General features: G+C 42.1%; 1 protein-coding gene and 1 non-coding gene across 2 annotated transcripts in view; both read left to right on the top strand.

The window, feature by feature from the left end:
- Nucleotides 1-19,079, top strand: part of Ttc23l (tetratricopeptide repeat domain 23 like) — a 54,783-nt gene that overhangs the window by 18,200 nt on the left and 17,504 nt on the right. Inside the window, 5 exon segments of the mRNA XM_051150840.1 lie at nucleotides 58-214; nucleotides 1,801-1,926; nucleotides 4,862-5,039; nucleotides 8,494-8,602; nucleotides 17,510-17,634. Of these exon segments, the coding sequence (XP_051006797.1) occupies nucleotides 58-214; nucleotides 1,801-1,926; nucleotides 4,862-5,039; nucleotides 8,494-8,602; nucleotides 17,510-17,634 (695 nt within the window).
- On the top strand, nucleotides 15,834-15,966 carry LOC127194107 (small nucleolar RNA SNORA17). The gene has a single exon (XR_007831238.1). It is a non-coding gene; the product is annotated as a small nucleolar RNA SNORA17 (small nucleolar RNA).

The raw sequence follows: 19,079 nt of genomic DNA, 5'->3' as shown, positions 1-19,079 counted from the left end.
GACCTGCCTTAGGTAATGTCTTTCTTTCTTGACATATCCCCTCTCTGACTTCCTCAGGCCTCCCAGCTCAGGCCAAGAAACATGCCCAGACCGCCAAGAGCACGCTGCTGGCCTGGAAGCGAAGCACGACCTCGGACACGGAGAAAGAGGGAATCCTGCAAGCTCTGGTCATGCTGTACTATACCCTGGGGACCGCCTGGCTCCTACAAAACCAATATCCTTTCTTCCCCAAGTGTGTCTGGTGACCAGGGTTACAGGCCACGTGCCACATGGGAGGGTAGAAAACAGAAGTGGCTCCTGGTAGCTGTGTTCCAATGTCTAGGCCCTCCATAAGGTGCTTGCCCACCTAAAAAGGCCTGCATTTCATTTTTGTGTCTGGTCTTATAAACCCGGAGTTGAGGCATGGAAGGTACATCACTAATAGGCACTTGGGACATTCAGATCTGGTGGGCTTTTCATGGAACACTGAGAGTCAGCATTCACGATGAAAACATAAGAGGTAGTCATGGTAGCAGTGTAGGACTGGAGAGGATGCGAGGTGACTTAAGGCACACTTTAGCAAAATAGCATTATAATTCCCTGGGGAACTTCACCAACAAGTGCTAGATGGCTTCCTCCCTGGAGATTCTGATTTCCTGGGACTGGGGTACTTCTGTTCCTTGGCATGCTTGAAAGCCAAAGGCAACTATAGTGTACAGCAGAGCCCCCTGGTTTAATGGAGTCTTGATCATCCAATTGGTTTTTAATGCTATTGAGAATATTACCTGTGAAAACAGAAGTCAAGCAAATGGGATGATGAAGTTCTCCAGAGCTCCAGAAAGGGACCTTGGTATATGCCTGTATCACCTGAGATACTCAGTTTATTATTTATAGAATCTCTAGTTCAAGATTTGTTGGCACCTCTGCTTTTTGAGCCTGTAGCAGGCCAGAGAGTCATGACAGGAGTGTCTGGTGAAGTGCACACACGTACCTCATAGCCAGGGAGGAGATGACTAACAAAGAGGAAGGTGCTGGAATCCCATGGTATCCCTCAAGGCCATCTCTCAGTAGTATCACACTAGTATACAAGCTCTTGCCACACAGGCCTTGCAGGATGCCAGAGAGCAAAGTGGTGTGTCAGTGTCTATCCTCAAGAAACTTGTGGTTTGGATCTTTGGATGGTGTGGAGAGGAGCACAGTTCCTAAGTAACCCTGAGCGTTCTGAGCTCAGCAGCCCCGGTCTCTCCCACTCCTCACACCCTACTCTCTATTGGTTCTGTGGTCAGCTTGCTACATCTGATATGTTGTCTTCCGCTGTTACACCCTCAGTGGGGAAAGGTTAAAATCTGGGAAATAAAAGGATGTTTGGGAATTAAGGGGCTTTTCTTTCCTGCTGTTTGTCCCTGGCCCCAGATCTGCTTTTCTTGGATTTTCTAAATGACCCAAAAAGTCCCTTTCAGCATAATTAGTTCATCTCTTGTCCCATTGCTATGAAACAATTTGGTAAAAATGAATAACTGTTGTTGGGGAGTCGGTGTCTCTAAAGGAAATCTAGTGTAATTTACAGTTTCCGTTTGTTCCTGCAGACTCTCACCACTCCAGACCTGGTGCAGGCAGCTACCACAGGAAACCCAAAGCCTTGGTTTTTTTCCGGAGAAGTCTCCTTTCTTAATGGCGTACATGGGGAGAATAGAGGACACAGTTAAATACCCACTTTCAAACACTGTTTTGTTTTCCCAAGAGTCCCCTTTGTTAGCTTATAGACTGTTGTCTCTGTATAGTGGCAGTTAGTGTACTGGGCATTTCCCTTGACTGTTTCACTGGCAAACATGCCTATAATCACCTACAGAAAGCAGAGAGAAATATGAAGGAACTGAAAGAGTTAAGTGAGGCAGCCATTTGTGGGGTCCAAGTCTCAGATGAAGATCTAACCATTGCTTTGGGCAGGTAAGATCTAGCTCCCGAAAGCAGAAACTTTTGTGAATAGGGTCTGGGGTTCATTCTGTTTGGCCTGATAAAAGAGGGGAGGTGTTTGGAGCTAAAAAGCCCAGCGGTCAACTAATAATAAAAGAGGTCATATTTTTCAACTGGGGGTTCTGTGAACTTATTATGTGCTGCCCCGCTTAGTCCTCACAGCCACCGTAGGGCTGGTCAGGACTGTTGTAATTCCCTTGGAGGAGTGGCAGGGAGACTAAACTGCCTAAGCAACTGGTCTAAGGCCATGGTTCTCAACCTGTGGGTTGTGACCCCTTTGGGGGGGTCATATATCAGATATCTTGCATGTTAGATATTTACATCATGGTTCATAACAGTCACAAATTACAGTTATGAAGTAGCAATGAGGTAATTTTATGGTTGGGGTCACCACAGCATGAGGAAGTGCACTAAAGGGTCTTAGCATCAGGAAGGCTGAGAAGCACCAGGGTGAGGCAACTTAGCTCATAACATAGACCTGTGATCTGAACGTGCCCCTTCATTATAGTAACCCTCTCACATTTACTTTGGGATTAATTATTTTTCTGAGTTGCCCCTTACCTTTATCATAAAACATGGCATCTTAACAGACAGGGAAAGAACATGTAAGGAGGCATTTAATTCGAGTGTCAGAGCTATGCACAGACGTGCATTTTAAAGGAAAGCTCTGTTCTGTATAAAAACAAAGTTCATTTGTTCAAGCCAGAACAAGACTGAAAATTGTTTTGAGTTGAGTTAAGGATCCTCTGAGAATCGAGTATTTAGAAAAGGAAAGTGGGCCCATCAGATTATCAAGGAAAAGAAGTAATCGAAGTTTACCCTTCCACAGATTTTTCAAATCTCTTCCCATCCCTGAAAGAACTCCCTTTCCAAAAACTATAAGTACTTGGCACGATAGGGCAGACAACCAAATGGTAAGTACAGAAACACGTGTGTCACATCTGCCTCCTCTAAACAGTCCTGACTCTAGAAGTCAAATGTGGCATGGTGGGGACATGTTTAATGTTCAGAACAAAATCAGACTGTTGACTCAAGTCCACAGGGCCATGGCTAGAATCTGGTGAGTGTCTCCTGCTGTCATGGAGGGCGGCACTCACATGTTTCTGCCTGATGGGAAACAACACTGTGTTCCCTGTCATGATCAAGTCTAGTGCTTATTTTGCTCCTTCCCACAGTCTTTGAGTATCTATGTGCGTGCTCTTAGGAAGCCTTCCAGGTCTAACGCACCACACCCTGCTCTGAGATCTTATTTCATTCAGTCCTTCCTGTAACCTATAAGGGTAGGTGTTCTTAGTGGTTTTATTTTATAGAGAAGGAAATAAGGCACCGAAGCATTAACTGAAGGTGACAGAGCCAGTTGCAGAGCTTGGCTTCTCATTGAAACATCTGAATTCATAGCTCCTTTTCTGCCCCTTGCTGTTATGTTTGATATGCTTCAAATGTCTAGCAAAGACAAATATCTAGTGATGCCTTTTCCCTTTGAAGGGGAGAGACAATAAGGCAAGACAGTTTGCTAACATCTCTCTCAGAACTCTCGATGGGAGCCATCCCTAATGTCCAAAGAACAAGAAGAATGCTTTTTGGTCAAAAGAAATATTTGTCTGCTTGATGGAAGAGGTTATTGTTTCAAAGAATGGTTAGATGGCCTATCAGAGCTCTTCATCACTCACCCCTGGAGATAAGCCTTTCAGAAATGGCTGCCTGACAGGCCTCTTGCTCTCTTCAGGTGCTAGTCACAAATAGGCAACCCCGAGTTGTCTTTCATTGAGACAAGATCTCAACTCTGTCACCTAGGCTTTCCTCAAACTTACCTTGCTCCTTCTGCTTCTGCCTTAGAGACACAGGGGTGGGCCTCCCTATTTAGCCAAGAGTTTTGGGGGCTTACGAACCCAGAGGCTTTAAGCCATAACTGGTAGTCGTTTGTAGCTCTAGGTGCTCAGGCAGACATATTGCTCTGGGCTTTGAGTTCCATCAGCCTACCGTAGCTCACCTCCTGCTCTCAGGAGCCAGCACCCTCCATTTTTAAATACTGATAGCTCTCTAGATCTCCTTGGTGGCCATGCTGGAGGGATCATGAAGTACCAGCTTTCAGGGCCTCTTGCCTTCTACAGTCTTAGCTCCCCAGTTCCTAGGCCAGATTATATTTTCTGGAACTCTTCAGATACCTTTTCTTTGCTGATAGGTAGTCTCAGGCTGTGTTACAAGGTCTTAGTGTCTTCTGTTGCAATGAAGAAAGACAATTCTGGAGACGCCTCTGTTGGGGTCTACTTTTGCAGCACAAGATATTATTACCCTAGTGAGAAGCCTCCAGCCTGCCCTGAGAAGGAATAAAGGCTTGTCTGCTCTGAGCCAGAAGAGGTGGGTGACATGCTTATGCACAGCTTCTAATTCCAAAGTCACAGACTCACATGATTGCTAGTTCTGCCAAGCTACGAGCCTCACATATAAACCAATCACACGTTACACATGTGTGGACCTTAAGCCTCACACAGATGCAGACTATCAGCTTCAGCTTTTGATGAGTCTTTAGAGCTGGTGCCTTACCCTACCTTCACTGAAAACTGTTACTGCCATTACAAGATCCACAGTCCGTGCTTATGAGTAAAACATCCCATCTTGGGAGTTTCTGGGTGACATTTTTCCATTTGTGTTTTTATAAAAATTGTACAAGAATGGAACATAGTCATGGGTTAAGCAAATGGTGCTGGTCTGTGGCATCTTGTGGGCAAGATTCAGGATAAATTGGAATTTATTTATAGCAAGGCTGGGTTTTGAGCCAGCTGTCCAGATGATTGGCCTATGAAGATAAATTCTTTATTTCTTGGGATGAATTCCTTATGTGTCTGCAGATTGAGTGATCTCTGCGTGACTTTGCACCTTCACTCTTTTTTTTTTTTTTTTTTAATAGAGCCTCCTTGGCCATGCACAAGATGAACCTAGCTCTGGCATACTTTGAGAAAGCAATTGGCAATGTCATCGTTGCCAAGGGTCATGACACAACAGATCTGATTGGCTTGTACGAAGAAATCGCCCAGATTGAGCAACTGAGGAAGAACCACGAGAGGGCTATCCAGTACTTGCAGCAGGTCGGTGCTTTGGCAAGGTGCTCTTGTGCGGCTCCTCGCCCTGTTGCTTTTCATAACAAGGGATTAAGGTGGGTTCCTTATTTTAACCCTAACCTCCTGAGGGGTGGGATTGAGCCCATCTTAACTTTGATTCTCCTCCAGCCCCATACAAGAGCCTCCAGCCTAAAGATCCCTGAGCCAAGGCCCCTGACGCTAATGAACACATATGCTCTGTGAACTGATCAGAGGATACCACATCCCCTCCTAGGCCTCTCATCTCTGTCAGTGTTGGGAGGAAGCCAAGCTTAAGTCCACCCCAAGGGGAAAAACACCCAGGGGCAGCTCAGCCTGACTTGAAGAAGACAAAAAGGGTAAACTGGTAAAACTGGTGTTTGCCAAGCAAGTCTGGCGACCGGTGTGATCCCCGGAACGCCTGTAAAATGAGACAATAGATTTCACAGAGTAGCCCTCTGGCCTCCACATGTGTCTTTACACAAATAATAACAGTCATAATAATAAATAAATAAAAATCTAAAACCCACTAAGGGGTTCTTAATTCAAAACCCATGATAGTTTTGTTATAATGTGTCAGATGCCCCTTAAGTTCATTGCAGTTTTTTTTTTTTAAGTTTTTGAGACAGGGTTTCTCTGTTTAGCTTTGGATGTCCTGGCACTCATTCTGTTGACCAGGCTGGCCTCAAACTCACCGAGATCCCCCTGCCTCTGCTTTCTGGAGTGCTGGGATCATAGGTCCGTGCTACCATGCCTTGCCATTGCATATGGTTTATTTCCAAGTCTAAGGTTAAACTAACAAAAGTATAAATCACTTGTAAGTAACTAATTGACAAATACTCGGGGCAAACCAGAACACAAGAATAAATGTTGAGCTTATGATATAAAAGCCATTTAAGGCACATCCATTTAAAATATACTATAAAAATGTTAGCTAAATTCATTCATCTTTCTCTTCTGAATAGAAGGCTGCAGTGATGCTGGGAATCTGTAGCTACCACCTGCTGGATTTTCTACACTGAAAAGTAGCAACACAATCCCACAGTCCTTGTGTGTGAAAAGCCAGATAGCAAAGAAGAGGTGTTGCCAACAGTTTGACAGTCCAAGATCATAAACGCCGGGCAAAGAGGAGAAGCGTTAGAGAAGTGGTCCCCAACCTTCTTAACATGCTACCCTCTGATAGAGGCTTATGTTGTGGTGACCCCCAACTGAAAAATTATTTCATTGCTACTTCATAATTGTAATTTTGCTACTGGTATGAATTGTAATGTGAATATCTGATATGCAGGATATCTAATATGTGACCCCTGTGAAAGGGTTGTTTGATTCCCAAAGGGGTCTCACCCCATGGATTGAGAACTCCTGCATTAGAGCATTCTGCTGTCATGCTGGAGTCACAGCAGAGAAAGCCATGAGCTCTGACTTCAGGGCTCTCTAGAAACTGTGGTTAAGTTACAAATTAGAATGAGGAAAGTAATAAACACCACTGTTTAAAGCAACACCAAAGTAATGAGTTAAAATTTACAGAATGCTTTTATTATGTGCACTTGAGTATGTATTTTATTTAACCCTTAAGCAAAGACCTTTTTGGTAGGTACTGTTATTTTATCTCAAGGATCAGTGTAGTGAGGATTTTGTAATTCTGTTTTTGGTTTTGTTTTGTTTTTTTTTTTTTTTTTAAGATGCAGAAGTGTTATGGGAATATGTTTTTGTTTTAATCCCAGCTGTGGGAATATGGGGCTGTTTCGCAGCAACTGACTATGGTTTACCTCTTGCTCTAGCAGGGGACTAGTTTTGCCAGCTGCAGATCGTTTCCGTGAGTGTATGATGTTTGGAATTCTGGGAACTTTTTAGAGGATATATAAATCCCAGGGCCCTGAGCGCCAGGGTCGCTCTTGTTGGCTGGTTGGTGATTGGATGCTGTTGGTTGCAGTGTGTTGTGGTTTGTCAAGTTGCTGTGCACAAAGAAAGGAGACTAACCTTGCCCCCAAGGAGCTAGATGTCCCTAATCAGCCGGAAGTAGTCAGACGATGATGACACGCCCTTTCCCCTCTATCCTTCACTTTTACCTAGTGTTGGGGGCTTGGAAGGGTCGAATAAGGGTGGTGTAAGGGAGGTAGGAAATGGACAACACAAAGCAGCCAAACACTGGCTACAGATCAGAGAAGTGAAGGCCAGAGTTGTACAGCTGAAGCTATATGGCAAACAAGTGGCAAAGTGGGGGTTTGAACTCAGACAGTCTTGTAGGAGCAGTGTGCGCATGTTGCGCTGTGTCTCAGCCCCAGATAATCCCTTGGGCTCTTTGAGATAGTGTTTGGTCAGGGAACTGCTGTGCATGGGTTCGTCTTTCCTTGCTGGTATCTTTGGGTCGGCTGTTTTCACTCTTCTTACCTCCCAGGTAGCATACTTCCTAGCTAAACACAAATAATATTAATAAGACCAGTAATAATTATTACCTCACACTTCTTTAATGATTACTGAATGCCAGACGGCGTGATAAGATTTTTACACATATTAATCTAGTTAACATTTACACCAACTGTTTACAGCAAGTACTATCTACATCACCTTTTTCTCCTATATTTGAGGAAGGTAAAGGGGGCCTGAAGCTCTTAGCCCCGTGTTCTGTGGACTGTCTGATTCTGAACTCTTGAAATGCTGAGCTAAGGTCTAAGTTATGTTCTCCTGGGAGGTGGAGTAGAAGTAATGCAGCTGAGATTTAGCTAGAACTAAGCACGAGATGGGTATGTCCAGGCTTTGCATATGGTTGACTCCTTTACTCTTTCCTGAGCCCTAATCAGCAGAACCTTATATTCCCTCTGCAAAGGTGAAATGACTTGTTCAAGTCTCACACTAGGAAGTGACTGAGCTGGAACTCACGCTCCACTCTCATCTAAGTCTGTGTTTAGCTGAGTTGGCTCGCAGTAAGCTAGCAATTCTGACAGCTACTGAAAAATACAGCGAAAGACTGTCACTGGGTACTGAAGTTGTCACAGTTTTTTTGGCTGTCACTGGGTACTGATATCATGGTTTTCTAGACTGTCACTGGGTACTGATGTCACAGTTTTCTAGACTGTCACTGGGTACTGATATTGTCACAGTGTTCTAGGCTGTCACTGGGTACCGATGTCATGGTTTTCTAGATTGTCACTGGGTACTGATGTCACAGTTTTCTAGGCTGTCACTGGATACTGATGTCATGGTTTTCTAGACTGTCACTGGGTACTGATGTCACAATTTTCAAGGCTGTCACTGGGTACTGATGTTCCCACGGTTTTCTAGACTGTCACTGGGTACGGATGTCATGGTTTTCTAGAATGTTGCTGGGTACTGATGTTCTCACGGTTTTCTAGACTGTCACTGGGTACTGATGTTATGGTTTTCTAGACTGTCACTGGGTACTGATGTTGTCACAGTTTTCTAGGCTGTCACTGGGTACTGATGTTGTCATGTTTTTTTTCAGGCTTATTCTATCTGCATTTCTTCGTTTTCTGAAATGAGCCCCCAAGCTGCTGAGGCGAGTGCTTTACTAGCTAAAGCTTATGCAATGTCCGGAAAATCCCAGCACAGGGGTAGGTGGAGGAAGTGGCATTGCATCCATCATTTCCCAGTGACATATGAGAAGCAAACTGGCGAATGATCCATATATCAGTAGCTACACTTAATGGGAAGATGAAGCTGGTCACAATTTTGTACAAAGTCAATTCTATAATTATACATAATTACCTGATAATGTCATCTCGAATTAATTGAGCACCTGAACCAACTATTTCCTGTATTTCTTTAGAATGCCTGCCACACTCACTTTTCTAAACTGTAGATAGCACACATGCCTTAAGCATGGTTTACCATGAGGACTTGTGCCGAAGGGGGAAAGCACGGATTCTTCCCCTCTCCCTTTGCTCAGCCTTAACTCCTTTTCTTTGGCTTGCAACAGAGAATGATGCAGCTGTTAGAATTCTTTTGACCTGTGTTCAAAGATAACATACTAGGGTTTCTAGAGGAAAGCTAAATGTTTTGGTTTATTATTATTAAATGTATTATTCACTTTACATCCTGACTGTAGACCCCTCCTTCCTCTTTTCTCAGTCCCACCTTCCCTACCTCTTTCCTCGTTCCCCCTCCTCTGTCCCTCAGAAAAGGGGAACCCTCCACCCACCCACCTCAGCTCCTCAAGTCTCATCAGAGCTGAGTGCATCCTCCTCCCCTGTGGCCTGACGAGGCAGCCCTGCCAGGGGGAAGTGACCAAAAAGGGTACAACAGAGTCCAGTGGATCTGTCAGCAAGCCTCCTCTGTCTGGCAAGGTTGTGGGTGTGAAACTGGGTGGTGCTGGAGAGGCGGGTGAATTGGTGAGGGAACACGGTGCTGCCTTGAGCAGTTTGATGGACACTGGAGTTTATGGTTGAAGGAACTTTGCTCTGTCTTGGCTGCATAGAGGTTGGGGTGGGTCTGCCCTGTCACAGGAATTTGGCATTTGCGGAGGATGTGAAACATAAAATGTCTTTCCCTTCTGTGTATAACAGTAATCCATGCTGATGCATGCTAGTTTCCAGTTAGAGGAAAGGGAGGGACAGGGAGAGAGAGAGAGGCAGAACTTTAAAGGAAGTTTGCATACTATTTTCCTTCTATTACTAAATATATATATTTATTTTCTAGATTGAAGTTTGATATTTTGTTTTCTCAACACTGAGTGTTCACTGAAGAATTAGAGTCTGAATTTTCCATATAATAACTTTCTCCTTTTAATATTTATGTATGCTCGTAGTGTGTGCACTTCATGTATAACTGATTTTCCCACTTTGCAGTCATAAGAAATTTGATATATTTGTAAACATGTGGAATAATTAGCCTTTTATATGAGAAAAAAATCTCAATTTTAAGACAACTTAAAATTTTCCTCAATATTTTAATTTAAAAATTAACATTTATTTACTTTGTGTGCTCATGCTAGTGCATAGGCATGCTTACATGCAGGATTGCACATGTGAATGTCATAGTGCACATGTAAAAATCACAGGACAACTTGAGGGAGTCAGTCCTTTTCTTTTACTGTGTGAGCTCTGGGCGGGGGCTAGGGGTTTGAACTCAGATCATCAGGCTTGGAAGCAAGCTCCTCTACTACTGAGCCATATTGGCAGTATGTATTTATTTATTTATATTATGTTTCCTTTTTAACATATACATTTATATTATTACACATGAATAATATAAACTACATACAGCAGAAACAACCATGAGACAATCAGGAGTTATATAAATGTTACATTTAGAGTGTTTGGCTATTTGTATTTGTCAAACTTGAAGAAAGTATCTCTCCTATCTTGGTGACTCTAAATTTCTGAGTGAAAGTCAATATCTATCATATCTTATCTCTATTAACTTAAAACACCTATCTTGATCTAAAAACATTTTAACCCTTAACCAACTAAGCTTAATTGTAAGACTAAACTATCTGGTCTTCAACCCCATCAGAGACTTGAGAAGGAATAAAACTTAAATACCTGAGTGAACTGGAAGTGCAGGTTAGCAGCTCCCAAAATGAAAAAATGACCGAGACAGTTTACTGCCTGAACAATACAATACAATACAATACTCTCTTTCACGTTGGAGCATCGTCTTCAGCCTTCTAGCCCAGTATCTCTGACAGACATATTTGTGAGGCAGGAACTATTGCAGACTTGCTTACCCTGTCTTCGCAGAGTTCAGCCTTTGACTCTGCCTGCATTTAAGCTTGCCCATTTTTAGGCAGGATTCTGTCTGTGGCAGAAACAAGGACATTTTGCCCAGTGGTTGGTTTACCACATTTGAAGGCAACTCCATAAAGAGGTTCTTTGATGCTCATCAGCTTCTTTGAGGCAGGCTGGGTGTTGCCAGGAGTTAACTTGTCTTGTTGTCAAAGAATATTCTGATGCTTTTGAAGACCTTATTTAACTATTTTACTTTATGTATCTATAGAATCATATATATCTGTTAGACTTAGAATATATAATCCTGTGATAAAATTAGACTACTGTTTGACATGACCATGATTTGCATCAATATACAAAATTCTATTAAAAATAACCTTATTTGTGAGTAACAATTAAGGCCTTGAGTTGAGGAATAGATTCAATAATCTACCTTTTATTCTATCCTCCCTCAATATTTCTATATCTCCCTTTTCAGCTCCTATCACCTTACCAACAAAAGAAAGATAAAGGAAACAGAGACGTCCCTGAGTCCAACATAGTTTTCTCTCTGTATAAGACCAATAATAACTTATAACCAACTCCTGTTGAAAATAAGCATCTGTGGATCATGAGAGCAAAGAGAATCCTACCGAACCCCCCTTAGAGGGAATGGGATGATGTTCTCTTAAGGTTTCTTCAGGCTGATTTAGAGTGAATAATACCTATGAAGGGTTCCCCCACGAAAAAATAATTGGGAAAAATAGTTAAGAACACCGGGGATAGCATTTGTGGTCCAGTTTATAAATGTTGAGAGATTTCAGGTTTAATAGGGGTCCTGTGTGGGACAGTCTGAAATACTGGACCAATTGGGACCAGAAGTTTTATAACACTGTCCTGGAAGCTGTCCATTTCTGATGGGTGACAGCAACTGAGGCACCTGGGGCTGAACCTGGACAATGCAGGATGTCAGTGTCCAGCATGCTGAGAGGAATGAATCCTGTCGGGTCTGATCCAGTGTCAGTGCTCAGTTCTTTTGTTCTGAAAATATAATTTATTTCTCACAAGAATTACACAGATCTAACAGTATAATTGCATGGGGTGTGCAGGTTGTACACAGCAATTAAGGCTGATTCTCTGTTCATTGTATGAGCAGAAATAAGACATCTGTCTGCAAATCTTCCTTCATGATATACGAAGAATGGCCTCTCATAATAAGTCACAGAGAACCTGTGACCAACATAAGCCTTGTCTATGCATAGACATTCATATCTCAGCCAGTCTCAGAGCTATTCCCATGTAGTAGGATTAGCAATATTAGTTACCTGCTTGTTCTGTAGTTTGCATTCTTTACATCCCAATTGCATCCCCCTCCCTTATCACCTCCCGACCCCACCCCCTCCCTCTTCTCCTTTTCCTCCCTCCCCTAGTCCTTAGAAAGGGGAGCCCTCCTCCCCTAATGTCCTCAGTTTATCCAGGGTCCTCTGTACTACATGTAACCTCTTCCTCTGTGGCCTGGCAAGACCACCTACAACTCTCAGCACTCTGCTCAGTGTTCAGCTTTGAGTCTTGGTAACTATCCCTATCCCCTGCTGGGTGGAGTCTCTCAGAGGACATCGATGTTGGGCTAAAATCCACTTATAAGTGAGTATATACCATTCGCGTCTTTTTGGATCTGGGTTATACCACTTAGGATGATTATTTCTAGTTCCATCCATTTACCTGCAAATTTCAGACTTTCCTTGTTTTTAATAGTTGAGTAGTATTCCATTGCGTAGATGTACCACCGTTTCTTTATCCATTCTTCGGTTGAGGGACATCTAGATTGTTTCCAGATTCTGGCTATTATGAATATAGCTTCTATGAACATAAGTGAGCAAATGTCCTTGTTGTATGGTGGAGCATCTTTTGGATATATTCCAAAGAGTGGAATAGCTGGGTCTTGTGGTAGAACTATTCCCAATTTTCTGAGAAAGTGCCATATTGATTTCCAAAGTGGTTGTACAAATTTGCACTTCCATCAGCAGTGGAGGAGTATTCCCCTTTCTCCACATCCTCACCAGCACATGTTGTCACTAGATGTAAGATGGAATCTTAAGGTCATTTTTATTTGTATTTCCCTGATGACTAGGGATGTTGAGCATTTCCTTAAGTGTTTCTTAGCCATTCCATATACCTCTTTTTTAATTGGATTAATTGGTTTTGTGGTATTTAATTTCTTGAGTTCTTTATATATTTTAGATACTAGCCCTTCGTCAGATGTAGGGTTGGTAAATATCTTTTCCCAATCTGTAAGCTGTTGCTTTGTTCTGTTGACAGTGTCTTTTGCCTTACAGAAGCTTTTCAGTTTCATGATGTCCAATTTATTTATTTATTTATTTATTTTTTTTTTTTGGTTTTTCGAGACAGGGTCTCTCTGTGTAGCCTTGGCTGTCCTGGACTCACTTTGTAGACCAGGCTGGCCTCGAACTCACAGCGATCCGCCTGCCTCTGCCTCCCGAGTGCTGGGATTAAAGGCGTGCGCCACCACGCCCGGCTTCAATGTCCAATTTATTAATTGTTAATCTTAGAGCCTGAACTGTTGGTGTTCTGTTCAGGAAGTTGTCTTCTGTGCCAATGAATCCTAGGTTCTTTCTACATATTTATTTTTAATGTTAAAGAAAAGATGTAAAAACTGTATACTGAAGGAAAATAGTATCTTCAAAATAAGGTGCCAGAAAAAACTGAATTACCACATTAAAATCTTGCGACTCAATCCCTATCTCTTATCCTGTACGAAAATCAACTCCAAATGTCATCACCAAGCATCTTAATATAAGACCTGAGATGCTGAAGCCGATAGAGATATAAATAGGGAAACACTTGAGGATGTTGGCGCAGTAAACACTTTCTGAGTGTGACTATGGTCACTCAGGAAACAGCACCAACAACTGACAAATAAATGAAATTAAAACATTGCACAACAAAGGAAAAGATTGAAGAGGTAGCCTACAAAATGGGAGAAAAATCTTTGCTATCTTCACAACTGATGGGATTAGTATCTAGAATATAAAAAGAACTAAAAGAAAAGAAAAATCCAAACAACTCAGTCAATAAACGAGATAATGAAATGAGCAAACAATTCTCAGGTGAAATACAAATGGTAGTGAGTGTTGGTAGTATAGTGGTGAGCACAGCTGCCTTCCAAATGGCCAATAAACACGAAATAGCATGTAGTATCAGTAGCAGTCAGAGATGTGCACACACAGGCTAAATTGAGATTCCATCACCCCAGCCAGAATTCACATGAAAGCAGGGTTTCCTTAAATCCACGTAACATCAGATAAGTTTTAAAATGTGTATCTTCAAGCTTTATAATTAAAACTCCAGCTAAAATTTTGATGGATGAAACTGTATAATAAATATATAAGTTCTAGAATAGAAAGAATTAAAATTAAACTCAGAGAAAGGACTTTCTAAGTACGTATAAAGGTATACAATGAAAAAAGTTGAGATTTTTTTTAAATACAAGAAGATTTAAAACTATGTCTATTAAGTGAATAAACAAGAACAAATGCTGGTGAGGACGTGGACAAAAGCAAACTTCAGTACCGTGCTGGTGGAAATGTAAACAAAGGCACTTGCACATCAGTGTTTATTTTGGTTTATTCATAATAGCTAACTTATGAATCAACCTAGGTTCCCATCAACAGGAACAGGTAAAAAATACATATAATAGAACATTTCCATCTGTATAGAAGAATGAAATTATGCCATTTCTAGAAGAGTCCCTATAATTGGAGGTAATCATATATGAATTAAGTCAGTATCAGAAAGTCAAATTTTATGTATTTTGTCTTATAGCGCCATTAAATATATATATATACACAGGATATGAAAGTAGAAACAAATTTTCTAAGAAAACAAAGGGATCGGAGGGGAGGGGGAGGGACTCAATGGGGAGGGGAGGACAGCAGGGTGTATTTAGCTACATGTCTCATTGCTGCAGTAAAACACCTGATGGAAGTGACTGATTGAGCAGTTTATTTTGGTGTACAGTTGCAGAGAGTGCACTCCATCCTAGCAGATAATGCAGAGTGTCATGGTGGCAAGCACTGGAGGCAGCTGGTTTGCACTGCATCTGTAGTCAGGAAGCATGTTGTACAATATTTGATCCCATTGTTACTCCTGAGACTGTGAACTGTAAAAACCTGTGTTTTGTTTGGCGTGGTTGAGCCCTAACACACACCTTTAATCCAAGAACTTTCTGTTTATCGTAAACAGGTGATCAAAGTGCAGTTCAGCCGGCCCTAGCACACACCTTTAATCCAAGAGCTTTCTGTACGCACGATTTAATAAAGTTAACCCTAGGTGAAGAGGTGGAGCAGGAAAGCAGCTGACAGATTAAAGAGTAGGAGGATTTTGAGTGGAGGGGTTTTTACGACAGCCTGTCGAAGTAGAAGGAGCTCTTGGGCTCTTAAGCACTTGGGCTCTTGAGCTCCTCAGCTCCTTGGCCTTTGGTTTTTTGGGCTTTGAGCTAGCAAGCCTTTAGCCTTGGAGTTTTTAGCCTTTTCTTTCTGGGCCGTCAGCTGAGCTAGTGAGCCTCTTGGGTTTTTTCTATTAGGACATGAGCTGAGTAGGAAGGTCAGCTGGGTGCTTTCTCTGCTTCTCTGAGATAGCAGGTTTTCACCCCAGCATCTGGCCCCTGAGTCTTTATCAGTAAAATAGAACAATTGGGATTTTCATCTAAAACAACAGAAGCAGAGCGCTAATGAATGCCTGTCCCCTTCTCCTTTTGATTCATGCTGGTCCCCAGCCCACAGAGTGACACTGGCCATTTTTAGAGTAGGTCTTTCCATTGCAGTTAGACTTGTCTAGATAATTCCTTACAGACCTTTCCAGAGATTTTCTCCCATGGTGATTGTAAATAACACAGTTAACAATCAAGATGAACACCATATGAGGTATTAGGGGTGAGAAGGACATGTTCAAAGTATAGTATAGACTTGCATGAAACATGAAGTCTTATATAACCCAGTACAATAAAATAAAGACCTTTTTAAAAACTGTGTGTATTCAAGTTTTATCATTAACCAAATTAAACTTTAGCTAGATTAAAACTTCATGTAGCAAAACTGAAAATAAAAATTAGCTGTGACCTGCCCCCTAGAGATGTTGCAGGTGTGGCTTCTGTGTCACATGTCTGTCAGCAGGTGGCAGAAAAGAAAGAAGCTGTCTATACCCAGAGTTCTGACCCATGAACATCCCTGAAAAAAAGTGAGCCTGAAATGACCACCAGTCCAGCACCAGGAGGCCTGGATAGGGAGCTAGCCTGAGATGACCACCAGTCTGGCAATGCACAGGCCCCAACGGGATCCCAGAATAGGGAACAAGCCAGAGAATAGAAGAACCCCAGCTATGACCATGGAGCCCCCAGCAGGAGTGAGCCTGAGACAGGCAACCCTTGCATAGGGCCACTTGGGCAGCCTGGGTGAGGAGCAAGCTTTAGGTCACAACCATAGGCTTGAGGGGACAGACAACGTCCACAATGACTCCTGCCCAGTGCCATAATGCACAACTAGGGCATAGCACTCTTGAGACCACTTCTGAGACAACCCCAGACACTCAGAGGCCCTGGATACCACTAAGAGGAGCAAGTAAGTGGTGGCAAAATGGAAGAGAAAGAGAAAGAGAAGGATGTGGACACAATGAAGAGAGACAGAACTGGAGACTCTGGGGTAGTGAGAAATAGCCTGATGTGAGTAGCTGGTGATGCCACCTGGAACCATGGTGGGGTCCTCGTCTGTGCTGCCACTGGGGACCATATCCGGGTCCATGGCCATGCAACAGCAGGGTCTGTTGCCACCAAAGACCAGGGACCAGGCTGACTTCCCTAGCTGCTCTCCAGGGACATGTTGATGTTTGAGGGCGGTAAGCACCTACTGTGTCTGGAATAAAAGACAGCATTAAAATTGAAGAAAGGCTCTGGAATTAAAACACACATATAGCAAGCACACATTGAGAAAAACCCTCTAAACAGAGAAAGCCCAGCTTCTTGGGGGCTGTTTTCTGTTTTTTTATTAGTTTGTTTTAAGTCTCTAAAGGGTCTTGATCCTTCAGGGTTGTCCTACAACTATTGTATAAACCTGTCATGATCCAGATTTGAACTTGTTGAACCAGTCCATCAGCAGGGAGCCCACAATGCATTTGTCTCAGGCAGCATCTCCATTTGTAACCCAGGCTAGCCTGGAATTCCTTATGTAGTCCAGGCTGACCTCAAATTTATGACAATCTTTCCTCCCTCAGCCCTTTGAGTGTTGGAACTATAATGGTGAGCTACCATATTCTGGCTATAATAGTACACTTTAAACAGTAAAATTTGCCAAATCATATCTCTGAATGCATGCATACATACATATGTATATATACATACATATATAATTGCATATATATTTAATATATAATTGATACGTATAATGTGTTAAATATATAATCTTTCTATCACAGTTTTAGCTAAAAGTATAATCTTTGCTGGCTAAAATTATAATCTTGAGTGCTCCTGGGAGTCCAATATGGTAATTATTTTGGCCTTTAGGATAACAAGGATTTTTGGACAGAAGCCTTCCCCCCTACTTGAAATGCACATATGCATTTCATCATGAGAATACCATCTGATTCTATCCAATCCAGTCTTGGATTTTTCCAAGGTCTTTGTGAAACCTGAGACAAGAAAGGCATAGACTATAAACACGAAACTGTCAATGGAGCCCAAGCCAATAATAGATATCTGTGAAGTTTTGAGTTTCCTTTAAGTAATTCTCTCCATCTTTCCAGATGCTGTTGAGATATATTTTACAAGAAGTATTAGTACATATCAAACACTGGGCTCAGAAGACTATGAAACTCTTACCACCATTGAAGACTTTTGTACGTGGCTCATCCAAAATGGCGAAAACCAGGTAAATATTATCAAGCCATAAATGTGATTCTTATTTTGTTTGTTAGATATAGATGGCCTTTTTTGCTTCACAGTTCAGAAAGTAGAGCTCACACAAGTCTCAGATAAAACTAGGTGGAACACATGTGACTGTTGTTGCTTATGATATCCATAAAATCGTTTGCTTCTGTCATAATAAATGGAGTTCTTCAAATCCAGAACATTTCAAGCTCAGACCTTTATAAATTTAATAATTTGAGTCAAAATTAGCCACTACCTTTGGCTCTAACTGCTAGTTCCTTTTTTCTTGTGCTGGTATTTCCCTTTCAGTCTGACTTTCATCTCTTACTAGCCAGAATTTCATATTGATATTTTAAAAGTTATGTAAAACACTTTTGATGCTATTTTATTTATGATTTCTATTGCTGTGATGAAACATCAAGACCATAAACAACTCTGGGGAGAAAGAGTTTATCTAACCTTACATTTCCACACCACAGTTCATCCCTGAGGGAAGGCAGCACAGAAACCCAAGTGAGACAGGAAACTGGAAGCTGTAAAAGGACCATAGAGGAGTGTTGCTTCCTGGCTTACTCCTCATGGCTCGCTCGCCTGCTTCTTTCCTTCCTCCTTCTTTTCTTCCTTCCCTCTTTCCTTTCTCCACCCCCCCCCTTTTCATTGTTTGTTTGTTTGATTGTTTGTTTCTCTGTGTAGCCCTGGCTGTCCTGGACTCACTTTGTAGACCAAGCTGGCCTCCAACTCACAGAGATCGGCCTGCCTCTGCTTCTTGAGTGAGTGCTAGGATTTAAAGATGTGTACCACCACACCCGGCTTAGCTGGCTGTCTTCTAGGACTCAAGACCAGCCAGTAGGCCAGGTGTAGCCCTACCCACAATAGGCTGGGCCCTCCCACATAAACACCAAATAAAATGACCTACAGCTGATATATATAGATGCATTTTCTCAACTGGCGTTACCTCTTCTCTAGCTTGAATCAAGTTGACATAAAAATCAACTGGAATATAGTTGTTTTAAAGAAAAAAAATCACAATCACTTGATTTAAGCAATAGACTCAGATATTTGGGTGAAAACCTACTACCTCAGAGAATCAAAGAAAGCATCCAGCTGATCTTCTGATTCAGCTGATATCCAGATGGAAAAAGCCAAAAGCCCCATTTCTTCCCCACAGTGACTTAAATCCCTTTCTCTCATTGTCCCTCCTATCTGTTTAATCCCTGTCAGCTGGTTTCTTGCTCCACCTCTTGACCTAGGGTTGACTTAATTTAGCTCTTGGATTAAAGGTGTGTGCTAGGGCTTAGCCACACCTCAATGACTAAAGGACTTGTTTACAGCAAACAGAAAGCTTTTGGGTTAAAGGCATGTGTTAGGGCTGAGCCACACCAAACAATAAATAAGTTTTTACAGTTTACAATCTTAGGGTTCACAATGAGATCAAATATCTTGCAA

Source organism: Acomys russatus, chromosome 9 (assembly GCF_903995435.1).
Source record: "Acomys russatus chromosome 9, mAcoRus1.1, whole genome shotgun sequence".
Taxonomy (NCBI): domain Eukaryota; kingdom Metazoa; phylum Chordata; class Mammalia; order Rodentia; family Muridae; genus Acomys; species Acomys russatus.
This window is presented reverse-complemented; position numbering and strand designations above follow the sequence as displayed.